Source organism: Schistocerca piceifrons, chromosome X (assembly GCF_021461385.2).
Source record: "Schistocerca piceifrons isolate TAMUIC-IGC-003096 chromosome X, iqSchPice1.1, whole genome shotgun sequence".
Taxonomy (NCBI): domain Eukaryota; kingdom Metazoa; phylum Arthropoda; class Insecta; order Orthoptera; family Acrididae; genus Schistocerca; species Schistocerca piceifrons.
In genome coordinates, this window is record NC_060149.1 from 481108579 (window position 1) to 481125395 (window position 16817).

Sequence of the window (16817 nt, forward strand, 5' to 3'; positions counted from 1 at the left end):
CGGTTTCCTGACCGATTAATGTACTCTGTAGTGAAGCCACTTTATAAAAAGGGAGACAGGGATAATGTTGACAACTTTAGACCTATTTCCATGCCATCGGTGTTTGCTAAAGTTATCGAGAAGGTTGTATATACAAGGTTACTGGAGCATTTAAATTCACATAATTTGCTGTCAAATGTACAGTTTGATTTTAGAAATGGTTTAACAACTGAAAATGCTATATTCTCTTTTCTCTGTGAGGTTTTCTACGGATTAAATAAAAGGTTGTGAACGCTAGGTGTTTTCTTTGATTTAACGAAGGCTTTTGACTGTGTTGACCACAAAATATTACTGCAGAAGTTGGACCATTATGGAGTAAGGGGAGTAGCTTACGATTGGTTCGCCTCTTACTTTAAGAACAGAAAGCAGAAGGTAATTCTCCGCAATATTGAGAGTGGTAGTGATGTTCAGTCGCAATGGGGCACTGTTAAGTGGGGCGTTCCCCAAGGGTCGGTGCTGGGGCCACTGCTGTTTCTTATTTATATAAATGATATGCCTTCTAGTATTACAGGTGATTCAAAAATATTTCTGTTTGCTGATGACACCAGCTTGGTAGTGAAGGATCTTGTGTGTAATATTGAAACAGTTTCAAATAATGTAGTTCATGAAATAAGTTCGTGGCTTGTGGAAAACAGTTTGATGCTAAATCACAGTAAGACTCAGTTTTTACAGTTTATAACTCACAATTCAACAAGAACTGATATATTGATCAGATAGAATGGGCATATTATAAGCGAGACGGAACAGTTCAAGTTCCTAGGCGTTCGGATAGATAGTAAGCTGTTGTGGAAAGCCCATGTCTAGGATCTTGTTCAGAAACTAAATGCTGCTTTATTTACCATTAGAACAGTATCTGAAATAAGTGACAGTTCAACACGAAAAGTAGTTACTTCGCATATTTTCATACGCTTATGTCGTATGGTATTACTTTTTTGGGGTAATTCTTCTGATTCAAAAAGGGTGTTTTTGGCTCAAAAACGGGCTGCTCGAGCTATATGTGGTGTAAGTTCGAGAACCTCTTGTCGACCCCTATTCAAGAGTCTGGGAATTCTGACATTGCACTCACAGTATATATTTTCTTTAATGTCGTTTGTTGTAGCCATATTAGCCTATTCCCAAGAGTTAGCAGCTTTCACTCAGTTAATACTAGGAAGAAATCAAATCTGCATGTGGAATGCACTTCCTTGACTCTTGTGCAGAAAGGAGTGCAGTATTCTGCTGCATCCATTTTCAATAAGCTACCACAAGAACTCAAAAATCTTAGCAGTAGCCCAAAGTCTTTTAAGTCTAAACTGAAAAGTTTCCTCATGGCTCACTCCTTCTATTCTGTCGAGGAGCTCCTGGAAGAGCCAAAAAATTAAGCAAATTCCAGTGTTACGTTGTTGATTTTCTTTATTTAAACTTACGACTTGTCGCCTGAATGTGTTTTTTATATTTCATTTTATCTGTTTCTACTATCGTGTTATAATTTCATGTATTGACTCGTTCCATGACCATGGAGATTTCTCCTTAATTTGGTCCCATGGAACAATAAATAAATAAAATAAAAAAATAAAATAAAATTTTTGTCTTTCTGCTATACGTTTATTTTCCTTTTACATGCAGCTAACGTTTAGTCCCAACTTGTTCGTTTACAGTTCAGTGTAGCAAAGTAATGATAAGTACGCAATGCAGCACTGTTCTAGACAAAAACTTCCTTCTAGCTACATTTTCTTATAGTTATTTACGAGAAAATAGTGCGCTTATGTTAGTGCTTACTGATAAAGCACACGTCAACTTTTCGACAGTGAGTCGATGGCGATGCTAGACGAGAAGCATGTAGACGCTGCTTCGCTGCAAGAAGTGTGGGCGACGGCGAGCCACGAGGTGGCGCATCTGTGGTTCGGGAACCTGGCCACGCTGCGCTGGTGGAGCAACCTCTGGCTCAAGGAGGGCTTTGCCACCTACTTCCAGTACGCCATCGTTGACCAGGTAACTTCAACAATCGTACACGTATTCAGACGTAAATCATTAATAAAACTTTTAGTGACATCATTTACTGCGATTTTCAATGGGTGTGAGGACTATAAATATTTTAACTGCTAATAACTTGTACCTCAGTCTCCACCTCCCTATAGTGGAATAAACTGCTTTCCGTTTAGTATAATGTACAGTTAACTATGGAGTGAAAGAAGTTGTCTGTATGATAACAAAATTGTTCGATTCAGCGGTCCTGTCCATTGATTTCTCAAATTTCTCTATGCTATATCTTACTCACAGAAATGAAACTGATTACTTTGTACCAGAACACGACTGAGCAAAATGCAACAGACGTTTGTTGTCAGCTCGTTTTAGATACTCTGTATTTGGTGTTTCATTACAAGGTAATTTAATTTTGAGGAAGTGATATCTGTTCAGTCGATTACTTGAAATAACTGTTTCTTATAAACTATATGTTAGCAACAACAAAAAAACTCTTCGTCAGGCCGTGATGATCCAAGGAATGTCTGCCGGTCACCGTGTCATCCTCTGCTTTGCGGCGTCATGCGGATGCGGTATGGAAGGGCATATGTTAAGCACACCGCTCTCCCGGCCGTTTTGTAGACTTTCCAGATCGTGGATCCATTACTACTCGGTCAAGTAGTTTCTCAGTGGGCATCACGAGACTGAGTACACCCCGTACCAATCCTTCGACCAAGGAAAAATGTTTGCAGTACCGGGAATCGAGCTACGGTCCTCCATATGGCAGCCATCTCTGCTGACCGCTCAGTTACGGAGGCGAACATTTGTTAGTAAAGCAGGCTATTAACCTAGTGTACATTCATTCAAGAATAAGAACATCAGAAGCATTAGTAAGAGCAGCTGTGATCTGGTCAACAATTGATAGCGTGTACTGACGAGTGCTGTCAGTTTATTGCACTGAGTTATTTCATTACCTCTTTGGAACATATATTATAGAGTAATACATTCAGTCGTTGGGATCGTTGCTAACCTTCATGCTTCCGCTTCAAGAATAGGCATCTCTCCAAGTTAGCTATCTTTAACAGAGGATATCTTTTCCTATGCCAGGTATAATTGGCGAGGGAAGTTTTCCAGGGCTCCAAATTGCTACTGCCAGAGTTTTTAGTGTGACAGTAAAGTCACAGGAAACTCAATTACAACAATTTTTTATTGTTAGGATGTAAACAATGGCACGGGAAGTAGCACCAAGGAGACTTGGGTAATCAGCGGGATAGGGAGCAACGTGTAAGAAAATTTTCTGTGCTGCAGGAAAGCCAAACAATCCCGTTTCCTGGGATACCGAATGGTGAACAACTTGTCAAGAGTGCAGCTTTGGACTGTTAAGTAGGTAGGGCTGGCGTCCTACTGCGGGAGGCTCGAATACTCACTTCAAAAGCGAGGGTGCGGTCCAGAGGACCGCTGTTCACAGTTCCTCCTCTGGGTGCCAGACGTCAAACACAGAAGAGAGACTGGAACAGCAAAGCTGCCATTTCCATCAAGAAATGTGTTATGTTTTGTAGGTGGTCCTATATTCATAAGAACAATCTGAAGAATGCTTCTGATTGAAGGGAAACAATTACCTACATTTGTTATAATGCCGACAAACTGCGTTGTTTCAAAGAAAACTAAGAATTGGCATTTGTGAGGTTACTAACCATACGCTTTTTAAGCGGGTACAAGAAACTATGTTTCAAAAGAGAGTAAAGTTTGACCATGCACAGCTACGTTACTGGTGGCTTGGGTATTGCGAAACCAACATAATCTTCAATAAACAATTGTGTATGCGCCAAATCAAATATGCATTTAGTGTGTTTCATTTCCTCTTTTTCCAGACTTCCTGTCAACAGCGGCGATATACTTGGAGAAATCCACACTGTACCGACTTACAGTATATTATTCACAACCAGTTTCGATCATGGATCATCTACAAGGTGGAAAAATATCTATTGTGACAACTTCACATGTCATACATGCTATTTAACCAGAAAAGTGTAAGCCATTGTTGACATGAAAATGTGACTTTGTCACAGTAGATATTTTTCCATCGTGAAGATGATCCATGATTGAAACCGATAGTGAAGAACTATATTGTAAGACAGCACAGTGTGTATCATGCATTTCTCCAAGAACATTACACGGTATTAATGTGTAAGACGCGGTCTGAACTCTTTCTCCTTGGATGCGAGAGATATTTTAACTTAGCATATGTTTTTCAAGATTACCCTTCTTTACGTTGTGTACATAATATTGAAGGACAAGAGAAATCTTATTCTTTGCATGTGCAACAACAGCTTCTGTTACTTTCCGTCCGCAGCTCGTGGTCTAGTGGTTAGCGTTGCTACGTCTGGATCACGGGGTTCTGGGGTCGATTCCCGGCCGGGTTGGGGATTTTCTCTGCCCGGGGAATGGGTGTTTGTGTTGTCCTCATCATTTCATCATCATCATCATCATCATCCTCAGCATTCGTGACAGTGTCTAGAATGGACTGTGAAAAAAATTGGAGCTTTGTACGGGCGTTGAGACGGCGTAGTTGAGCGCCCCACAAACCAATCAGCATCATCATCATCAGCTTCTGTCACTTTAGCCTCAATAAAGGCGTTTTCCGAAACTTTGCGACACAGATGGGCTTTTCTTATAGACAGAGTTATATAAGATTTCTCGATAGTGTAATTCAACTAGGAAATATTGCAAAATGTTTTGCATCTGTATGGTTAACAATGCCTTAATTCCACCGACTCAACTCCGAATGATTAGGTCTGTCTTTTGTGAAAAACAAAACGCCTTCATTTCCGATCGGACATCATATCGTGCTACAACTTAACTTTTCCTGGTGTGCAATTGTGCAAAGATGGTGTGTCACTTATCACTTCTTTCAGACCTGCATTTTTCACGTTAATGAATGATTGCCAAAGTCGCGCCTTGGTTTGGAGTTTACGTTAAACTGTGTGTATCCTAATAAGTCAGTGGGTGCGTTAGCTCAAAGGTCAGATGAAGGTAAATGAATACCATCTCCAGTAGGTCCACATATAGTAAAGCATTGTAGCGTTGAAATCAGCCTTCGAGTTCATAATTGCTTTACCGTTTTACACAGTTCATATTCACAATGATCAAAACGGAATTACTTTAGAGCTGTACTGACCCGATTCTTATAACCATCGTTCAAGTTCTCACAAGCTCAGTCGTTCTTCGTATACGCACCCCAGCAATAAAAGTCTATGCGATGATAAACTTAAATGAAAAGATTTCTTAAAAAATTGCGACTTCTTTCGTATTGAAACTTGCTGGCCGATTAAAACCGTGTGGCGCAGCGGGACTCGAACGTGGGACCTATACTTGCGGCTGTGGGTAAGTCGTTCCTCCGCAATACCTTTTCTTCGAAGCGTACTATTCTCACAAGGTATGCAGGAGAACTTCTGAGATGTTTGGAAAGTAGGAGAGGCGGTACTGGGGGAAGCAAAGTTGTGAGAGCTCATCGTTATGATGTACTTTACTTAAAACCGTACATTCCTATGGATACAAAATACTCACAGCTACAGTCCGCCTTTTTATCATCATCATATTATTATTTTTCTGTATTATTATTATTATTATTATTATTATTATTATTATTATTATGTCTGCCCCGATAGCCGAGTGGTCTGCGTGACGGATTGCGTCCTACTGGCCCGGGTTCGATTCCCGACTGGGTCGGGGATTTTCTCCGCTCAGGGACTGGGTGTTGTACTGTCTTCATCATCATTTCATCCCCATCCGGCGAGCAGGTCGCCCACTGTGGCGTAGAATGTAATAAGACCTGCACCAAGGCGGCCGGGCCTGCCCTTCAAGGGGCCTCCCGGCCAGTGACGCTAAACTCTCATTTCCATTATTATAATTAATTCCTTGTTTAATGTAAAAAGTAAGGACGAAAAGAACTTACATATGGTCGTTACTGCCAAGTAATATACCTCAATGAAACTTGGACCATACACAGAAAGAACTTCTTCAGTGTATTACAGAACGTAACTGAAAGAAATACGCAATGAGATGAACAGAAATGACACTTTTATTCAAAGACAATAACTACACTGAAAACACCGTAACTTACGATCGTCCCCTGGACATTACAATAGGCAGGACGTTGCTCTTAATAGGTGATCAACACGGACGGCAGTGCATGCTCTGCAACCTGCTCCCATTCTGGCCACGACGTCGGTACGGAGCTCTCGTTATAGGACGTTCCATTCAGCCATTGGCGCGGTTGACCTCTGCTGGATGGTCATAGGTGCAAATGGACGTGCTGCCGTATGTCTCCCCAACACATGCGATAAGTGCTCGATGGGCTTTAAGTCGCAGACCAGTCCATTCGCCGAGTATCCTCTCGAGCCAAGAGCTGTTCGATGTGATAGCGCACTGTCATCCATAAAAACTAAGTTAGGGCCAAATGCACCTCTAAAAAGACACACATGGGGAAGGAGTACAGTATCACAATAACTTTGAATGGTGAGTGTACTGTGCTCAAAGATTTGAAGGTCAGTGCGCCCATGCAACATTATGTTTCCCCACACATTAACACCTGGACCACCAAAATTATAACGTTCGACAACGCTTGACGTATTCTCGTGTGGTGAGAGGTGGGAATGAATACACAATGCCCCCAGGGACATAGTAGAAAATGATCGGTTTTGTGTTCCAGATGTTGTGGTGAGGAGAGCCTCAATTTTACATTGGCGCTCTGAAAGCGCTGGTCAAAGTTATTGTGACACCGTACTACTTCTCCATGTGCATTTTCCCAGGGGTACGTTCAGCGCAGCCTTCATTTTTATGGATGGCAATTTGCGACCAAATCGAAGATCGCAGGTAGAGAAGCTCTTGTAACGAAAGGATATCTGCGAATGGACTGGCCTTCACGTTCGTCCAACTTAAATCCCATCGATCGCTTGTGGGGTGCGGTGGGCAGACGAACTGCAGCACGTCCACAGCACAAACGACCATCCAGCAGCTGTGAGCCGAGCTGCCGGAGGAATGAAACGCCCTACAACAACAACTCTTTACCGACTTTACGGCCAGCATGGGAGCACGTTGCAAAGGATGCATTGCTGTTAGAGTCGATTACAAAATCTATTACGAACTACGTCCTGACTATTTTAAGGGGAAGTTTACTATCTTTCGTCCGAAAAAAGCATTTTTTTTGAGAATTTGTTTCTCGGGATGTGTTATAGATATCAATGTCAAATTTGGTCAAAATGTTTATTGATATCTCCTCTACAAACTGGAATTTTTTCGACGGGAAATTTCGAAGAGCAACGGCGGAAGTGCCGTCGGAACGAAACAAAATTTCGATGTAGACCTACACGCGCGGTATGTCACAGGTCAGCCGGCTCGTCTGCAATCAAAATTTAGTTGACGTTAGCGAAGTATATAAGAGTCTTTAGGAGTCGTACCTCGCTTAAGTTATTTGGACCATAGGAAACAAAATGGCGGCCATTTGAAGAAAATAGGGGTTTTTTCATCGATTTTTCGTCTTCGGCGACCAAGTAAAAATATTTATAGTTGATGGATAGGAATAAAAGTGGTACAACTCCTAGACAATGTAGTTAGCTTCGTCGAAAACAAAGAATCATGCCAATCGGTTCCGTAGATTTGAAGTTACCATACCGCGCGATAAAAAAAAAGGTCATTTCGAGAAAAACGAGTTTGATGTTTTGACTACATATAAATGCAATATTATGCAACTTACGTTCAATTTACTATTCCGAGTCCATAAACTAGTCCTTCCTCTTCCTCATAGAGGGCGTTCTGTTCGATCTGGGCCATTCTGCGCTGCTCCAGAGCCGCTTTTACGGCCCATGACAAGCGTTTTTCGGCCGCTTGAATCCGGTGGTCGTCCGAATGCTTGGTGAACCGCGTCGAATAGAGTCCCAGGGTGACGTCCATCGTTGTCATGGTCTTCAGAATTGCTGAATATCCTTCGTTGAAGCTGCTCACTGCCAGAAAAGTCGCAATCTCCACAGTCCTCGCACCAGGATGCAAATGCTTGTGGGCTAACTTCCAAACACACGCGTTCAAACTTTCATTTGAATTTTGTGTGTTTCCTCTCAAGCACCGGTACAATAACTCGTCCTCCGAAAGAAAAAAAAAACTGGTGCTCGAAAAAGGCCGATTTCAGGCTGGCGCATTTATTTGTTCAACCGCGAATAACAAACATTTTCGTTCCGTATTCGGAAATACCGTTTCAGGGGTGGATTCTAAATACTTTTACGGATCCAAAAATGCAATTTTTAAAAAATCGATTCTTTGAACCAAAAGATAGTAAACCTCCCCTCAAAGTCCAGGGGACCATCATAAATCGCGGTGAATTCAGTGAAATTATTGTCTTCGAATAAAAGTGTCATTTCTGTTCGTCACAATGCTTATTTTTTTTCATTTACGTCCTGGACTATACTGTACCAGTTCTTTCTGCTTATGGTCCAAGTTTCATCGAGTTGTGTTACTAGGTAGTGAAACATCATGCGAAAGCTACTTTCCTCCTTAAATTTTCGCCTACCAGCGTAGTTTTAAGGGTATACTGATGATGACTAAGCTAAGCATCACCATTTCTGAAACCTTTTGATTTATTTAATTTCAGTTCAGTGAAAAAAAAATAGCTTAGTCAGTACATAAGTTGTCCACAAAAGATCAGCCTCCCTGGTTCGAGTTCCGATCCTATACACAGTTTTAATCTGCCAGGATATTTCAAGTAAGCCCACACTCCGCTGCAGAGTGAAAATTCATTCTTTCTTTGTGTTGTTACGCTGTCACTTCTGTTGCGCAAAGACGTACTAAGTATCTGAACCAGCTGCATTTCTTGTTAGCGTTAAGGACGCAGACAGAAGCAATAAGAGAGCCATTTTGTGTGCGCAGATGCGGCCGGACTGGCAGATGTGGTCGCGGTTCGGCGTGGACGTGACGCAGTCTGCGCTGCGGGAGGACGTGCGCGGGCAGCGCGCCGCTCTCTACGCGGACGCCACCACACCAGCAGAGATAGAGGACCGCTACGACGAGGTCTCCTACCACAAGGGTACGCCTTCCTCTCAACTACACACTTACAATAATGTAAAACCTTTTAGGTTCGTTTTTACAATTAAGTCAATCAATATCATGCTGTCCGAGAGCACAATGTGGCATTCTTTCGCTGTATAATGAAGGACATGATACGATGCCATATGCATGTAACCTATTGAGATCTTACTAGGCACTGAATTGAGAATTTCTGCAAAGAAGGCGTTTCAATAATACGAACGACATTTGTTTAATCACGAATCTCGGAAACACAAACGGCCAAGTTGAATCGGAATGACGGGACAGATGCATTTCAACAGTCTTGTTCTTTGGTAGCAACATAAATAATACAAAAACACTAGTGTTGGTTTCTGAACAGCCTCATTTATTCGGCAGCTAATACAGCAGAGGAAAGGAAACACAGTACTAACCTGACTTTAGCAGATGTTGGAGACCATCTACATCTGCATGGATACAAATCACATTTAAGTGCCTGGCAGAGGGTTCATCGAACCACCTTCACAATTCTCTATTATTTCAATCTCGTATAGCGCGCGGAAAGTACTAACACCTATATCTTTCCGTACGAACTGTGATTTCCCTTATTTTATCGTGGTGATCGTTTCTCCCTATGTAGGTCGGTCTCAACAAAATATTTTCGCATTCGGAGGAGAAAGTTGGTGATTGAAATTTTGTGAGAAGATTCGGGCGCAACGAAAAATGCCTTTCTTTTAATGACGTCCACCCCAAATCCTGTATCATTTCTGTGACACTCTCTCCCATATTTCGCGATAATACAAAACGTGCTGACCTTCTTTGAACTTTTTCGATGTACTCCGTCTGTCCTATCTGGTAAGGATCCCCCACAGCGCAGCAGTATTCTAAAATAGGACGACAAGCGTAGTGTAGGCAGTCTCCTTAGTAGATCTGTTACATTTTCCAAGTGTCTTGTCAATAAAACGCAATCTTTGGTTAGCCTTCCCCACAACATTTTCTATGTGTTCATTCCAATTTAAGTTGTTTGTAATTGTAATACCTAGGTATTTAGTTGAATTTACGGCTTTTAGATTAGACTGATTTATCATGTAACCGAAGTTTAAGGAATTCCTTTTAGCATTCAGATGGATGACCTCACACTTTTCGTTATTTAGGGTCAACTGCTAATTTTCGCACCATTCAGATATCTTTTTTAAATCGTTTTTCAATTTGTTTTGATCTTTTGATGACGTTATTAGTCGATAAACGACAGCAAAGGGCCTATAACACTACCTTGGGGAACGCCAGAAACCACTTCTGTTTTACTCGATACCTTTCCGTCAGTTACTACGAACTGTTACCTCTCTGACATGAAATCACAAATCCAGTCACATAACTGAGACGATAATCCAGAAGCAGGCAATTTTACTACAAGCTGCTTATGTGGTACAGTGTCAAAAGCCTTCCGGAAATCCAGAAATACGGAATCGATCTGAAATCCCTTGTCAACAGCACTCAACACTTCATGTGAATAAAGAGCTAGTTGTGTTTCACAGGAACGATGTTATCTAAATCCATGTTGACTGTGTGTCAATAGATAGTTTTCTTCGCGGTAAGTCTGAACACAATATATGTTCCAAAATCATGCTGCATATCGACGTTAACGGTATGGACCTGTAACTAAATGGATTACTTCTATTACCTTTCTTGAATATTGGAGTGACCTGTGCAACTTTCCAGTCTTTGGGTAAGGATCTTTCTTCGAGCGAACGGTTGTATATGATTGTTAAGTATGGAGCTAATGCATCGGCATACTCTGAAAGGAACCTAATTGGTATACAGTCTGGACCAGAAGACTTGCTTTTATTAAGTGATTTAAGTTGCTTCACTACTCCGAAGATATTTACTTCTACGTTACTCACGTTGGCAACTGTTCTCGATTCGGATTCTGGAATATTTACTTCGTCTTCTTCTGTGAAGGCATTTCGGAAGGCTGTGTTTAGTAACTCTGCTTTGGCAGCACTGTCTTCAATAGTATTTCCATTGCTATCGCGCAGAGAAAGCATTAACATACTTCACATACGACCAGAATGTCTTTGGATTTTCTGCCAAGTTCCCTTGGCACTTCTGGGCACTGGTCAGCAAGCTGTTGAAGGTGGATCGGAGATGGACTGCTCGAATTGCCGCAGTCTCATCCGAAATGTTCTGCTGCGGTTCTTGAAGGCTATGAGGGCTGTTGCCATACACCCTAGACTTGAGAGCTCCCCATAAAAGGTAATCGCACACTGACAGGTCAGGTGACCAGGGCGGCCAGCTAGGGCCGCTACCAGACTGACCTCTACTAACAACTCTGTCAGGCGTGAAGATTTTATAAATGTGCTCAAAGGTTCGGACAGCTATATGGGCAGTTGCTCCATCCTGTTGGGTCGTGGTTATATGCATACATTCACGTCCAAATAGTATCCACCCCCTCACGCCGACTCCCTTCTCTCCCCTCCCCCCCCCCCCTCCACACACACACCACCATCAACACAAAAAAATAGTGAAAGTCTCTACCTTTTCTCATACATAAATTTCTGAATTTGTGTGAATGAAGTAGCGTGAAAACTAACACTCTCACGAATGTTAAGAAATTCTAACCCTTAATAAGCTACATGTTAACATAGGATACTTTGTATTTGCTTGCTAGAGGGTCTGCCCATGTAGATACGTTTGCAGCCTTAACGGTAACATTCCAGCCAGCTACAGGTACATATGCACAGGTTACTTTATGTGCTAACAACAACAAATGCAACACGGTTCGTGACTTCAGAGGTAGGACCGGCAAACCACAGGAAGTTGAGTAGGCCAAGGCAGAAAGGAAAAGACACTCCATTAAGGAAAAAAAAAAAGATGATTTCCCGGACATAGGCGGATAGACGGAAACCATTGAAAGAAATATCATATCCCTCATTTATACACTTTTGTAGCCATACTTTACAGACCAGCGTTCACCATAGCTGTGCTTGGTAAACTGCTGATGACTGTGAGTGCACACTTTGATATCATATTGTGTGCGACGAGGGCCTCCCGTCGGGTAGACGCTCGCCTGGTGCAAGTCTCGATTTGACGCCACTTCGGTGACTTGCGCGTCGATGGAGATGAAATTATGATGATTAGGACAACACAACACCCAGAAAATCTCCGACCCAGCCGGGAATCGAACCCGGGCCCATAAGATTGACATTCTGTCACGCTGACCACTCAGCTACCGGAGGCGGACTTCATATTCTGTGATTTTTATCAATGTTGTGTCAATCTGATGCTGTTATTGTGTCAAATACTTCTCAAATTTTCGGACGTATCGTTTCCAAAGACCATATTTTTCAAACTGTAGTTTCTTGGATGTTATGACAAAACAGTGGACTATTCAATGGTGTGAACAAATTACACCGGATACCAAAAACAAATGAAGCACTCAGAAAGGGAGGAGGAAAAGGAATGAAACTTCACGGATTGAGGGAGTGTGTGATCTTACACTACTGGCCATTAAAATTGCTACACCACGAAGATGACGTGCTACAGAGGCGAAATTTAACCGACAGGAAGAAGATGCTGTGATATGCAATTGATTAGCTTATCAGAGCATTCACACAAGGTTGGCACCGGTGGCGACACCTACAACGAGCTGACATGAGGAAAGTTTCCAACCGATTTCTCATACACAAACAGCAGTTGACCGGCGTTGCCTGGAGAAACGTTGTTGTGATGCCTCGTGTAAGGAGGAGAAATGCGTACCATCACTTTTCCGACTTTGATAAAGGTCGGATTGTAGCCTATCGCAACTGCGGTTTATCGTATTGCGACATTGCTGCTCGCGCTGGTCGAGATCCAATGACTGTTAGCAGAATACGAATCGCTGGGTTCAGGAGGGTAATACGGAACGCCGTGCTGGATCCCAACGGCCTCGTATCACTAGCAGTCGAGATGACAGGCATCTTATCCGCATGGCTGTAACGGATCGTGCAGCCACGTCTCGATCCCTGAGTCAACAGATGGGGACATTTGCAAGACAACAACCGTATGCACGAACAGTTCGACGACGTTTGCAGCAGCATGGACTATCAGCTCGGAGACCATGGCTGCGGTTACCCTTGACGCTGCATCACGGACAGGAGCGCCTGCGATGGTGTACTCAACGACGAACCTGGGTGCACGAATGTCAAAAATCCAGGTTCTGTCTACAGCATCATGATGGTCGCATCCGTGTTTGGCGACAACGCGGTGAACGCACATTGGAAGTGTGTATTCGCCATGGCCATACTGGCGTATCACTCGGCGTGATGGTATGGGGTGCCATTGGTTACACGTCTCGGTCACCTCTTGTTCGCATTGACGTCACTTTGAACAGTGGACGTTACATTTCAGATGTGGCTCTACCCTTCATTCTATCCCTGCGAAACCCAATATTTCTGCAGGATAATGCACGACCGCACGTTGCAGGTCCTGTATGGGCCTTTCTAGATACAGAAAATGTTCGACTGCTGCCCTGGCTAGCACATTCTCCAGATCTCTCATCAATTGAAAACGTCTGGTCAATGGTGGCAAAGCAACTGGCTCGTCACAATACGCCAGTTACTACTCTTGATGAAGTGTTGTATCGTGTTGAAACTGCATGGGCAGCTGTAGCTGTACACGCCATCCAAGCACTGTTTGACTTAATGCCCAGGTGTATCAAGGCTGTTATTACGGCGAGAGGTGGTTGTTCTGGGTACTGATTTCTCAGGATCTATGCACCGAAATTGCGTGAAAATGTAATCACATGTCAGTTACAGTATAATACATCTGTCCAATAAATGAATACCCGTTTATCATCTGCATTTCTTCTTGGTGTAGCAATTTTAATGGTCAGTGGTGTATTTCAGTGATTACAGTATACAAAGAACTTCGCAGTATGAGCCCACGTCAGTGCAGTGTGGCACCCCCTCTGTCCTGGATGTATACAGTGATTCGGCCAGGAAGGTGTCATAAAGCCATTATACAATCATCTTAGGCAAGCTGGTTCAATACTATTTTAACTGATCCTTGATATCCTGGATACAGGCACGGGAGCGGAGTTGACATTCGAGCTGGTCCTATCGGCAATAGATCTGGGGATTAGCACGGCGATACCGTCCGATGAGAGTTAACACATGAGGAAATAGGATGTCTGCGACGTACTCTTGCTCCGCCAGAGATTCTTTCAATCATTACCAGCTGTGTCTCGAAGTCTTCTCCCATGGCTCCCTACAGCACGATGCCAGGACTAACACCACTGTGCCTCTCCTAAACACTGGAATTATAAACCCTCTCTCTATGTCATCGACTATGGTCATCTGGGGGTAGTGCAGAAGTACGACTCATTGCTGAACACCATGCGCCGCCATTCAGCAGCATTCCCGCTCGCAGCGACACGCCAGATTTAGTCGCTAGTTTTGTGATGTTAACGCAGGTAATGCTCGCTGTCTATTTCCTAGTCCGGTTGCTGGTAGTAGCAACCCAATGGTGCGGTATGACACAGGAAGTTTTAGGTAGTCCATTACCTATTCTCTGATCTCAGGAGCAGATGTGTAGGGGTTGCAATGACCATGGTGTACTATTTCGTAGTCTTCTCTTGAGGTGGTCAACAGCAACCTTTACGACGATTATACCTGCTCTTACGTTCCTATGCGGTCAATTATCGGGCCACTGTCACATCTGAATGCCCCACAAACCTGAAAAATTTAATTAACCATACGACAAGTCCTCTTAAAGCTTTGTCTGGTACTAGACATCCTCATATTCTTCAGTGATCACTCTTATGTACCCTACGAGGCCTGATAACAAAACTAAACACAAACAACACTAATGCACTATAATAGCTGTTCTACCTGTCACAGAGTACTGCCGCTCTTAATCATTTACATACCTGCCGATGAGGTGGTCATGTATGAAGTCACACTGACATGCGACTATGTCTTGCGAGTGCCTCACTTTGTGTTGGGCACTGTGTTATTATTCCACAAAAATATTTTATTTATTTTATAGTAATCAAATAATTTATTATTATTTTAATATTAAAACATTTTATATGCGTTTGTTTTGTTATCATCACTATAATCGTACACGTCTTTGTGTGCGTTAGAGGTGAGGGGAAGACAGTAACAAATCGTGAATTTCACTGCCCTCCCCCTCCAAACCGAACCCTCGATCCGTGCCTGTTGTTCTGTTTGTATTAAGAGGTATTTTTAGTGACAACAACTTAGCTATCAACAAAAACACCTCCTATTATTATCATCACAGACCCATTCCCAATGAGTTCACAGACACGGTACATGCAGCCGTGCTTCACCAAAAGAAAGAAATATTTCAGTAACTGTTAGTTGTAGCACTTACATCGAGCAACAGTATTTTAACTGGTCAGTCAATGCACCACCGTTGCTTACTAGTAATCTATCCAATCCTACATGTCGAAATATGTGCTGCAATTTTTTACACAGGAAAATACACCGAAATGTGGAATCCAATTAATGTTCTCAAACTTGCAATGATGAAATATGAAGAACATGGTATGCAGTCGAAATAATCTCTTTTGACTACCTACATATATGTTATTTATTAGCTAATTTCTTGGACGTACATTCGAATGACGTCGACATTTTGCTAGAAAATGTGGAAACATTAGACGAAACTGGAAATAGCTGACAGTTTTGTGAATTATGGTTTGAACGATGATTATTATGCTAATTAAAGGCCACATCGAAAGCACAATACCTTCCTAGCCAGAGGAAAATGTATACGGTAATAACAATTAGTTTCAAATAAAAAGCTGTACATTTTTGGTTAAACGAAGGAAGGGGAAAACGCATGGAGTTAAGTAGTATGGAAAGCCAGTTTCATTTTGGAAAACCTCAACTTGAATTGTATAAATTGAAGAAAGTATGAAATACACGCCAAAATGAAACTTCAAAAATTGTGAAAGAACAATTGTTCGAAAGATTTAGACCTGCTCGTAAAAGTCAATGGACTGTTACCGAAGGAGATCTACGTGACTGGGCCCTCTGAATTGCAAGTGAGATTAATATTATTGATTTCCATGTTTCTTCGACTTAGTCAAACAGATTCATGAAATTATACAGAAAAGGAAATCGGAAAATGACGAATTTTTCTTCAAGTACGTAAAAGTGTAGAGGAGATGTGATTAATACTATAGTGAATTTCGTGGTTGACGCAAAGACGAAGCTTCTTGCTATCCCCTAAAATGCTGTGTACAAAGCCAATCGGACAGGTTTCGCATAAGAACTGCGTGCAGACCACACTTTACCATTTCGAGAGAAAGAAAGACAAAGTCGTTTGTGCAATCTGTGAATGCTATTACGCATTCCTATACAACAATTGCTGTGATAGTATCAGTGGATTACTGTTTCCGCAGGTTTATATTTGTCTTCAGGACCCTCAAGGCAAATTTAGACCAATAATTAAATAAAAGGACTGTTTGCTTGCATAAACCTTGTAATCGACGTAGCAAAATGTGGAAACATGGAAGAGAATAATTTTCTATATTACATCCTAAACGTCTTGTTACTAGTTGCAGCAAATAATTTATTGCTTTTGTTGGGCTCTGGGCCTGGATGTAACATCACATTTGTCTTTAGGAGGATGGCGAAAAGATTTAGCCTCTCGATAAAGAAATTTTTTGACGTTGTAAAAGCCGGCCGCTGTGGCCGAGCTGTTCTAAGCGCTTCAGTCTGGAACCGCGCTGCTTAAGTAGTTCTAAGTCTAGGGGACTGATGTCCTCAGATGTTAAG

The 16817-nt window shown here is 42.2% G+C and overlaps 1 protein-coding gene across 1 annotated transcript in view; it reads left to right on the forward strand.

Annotated features, from left to right (window-relative positions):
* The window catches only part of LOC124721803 (aminopeptidase M1-C-like), a 437502-nt gene that overhangs the window by 260363 nt on the left and 160322 nt on the right, over positions 1–16817 (forward strand). Inside the window, exons 6-7 of the mRNA XM_047246924.1 lie at positions 1827–2010; positions 8899–9055. Coding sequence (XP_047102880.1) covers positions 1827–2010; positions 8899–9055 — 341 coding nt within the window. The remainder of the gene's footprint in view (positions 1–1826; positions 2011–8898; positions 9056–16817) is intronic.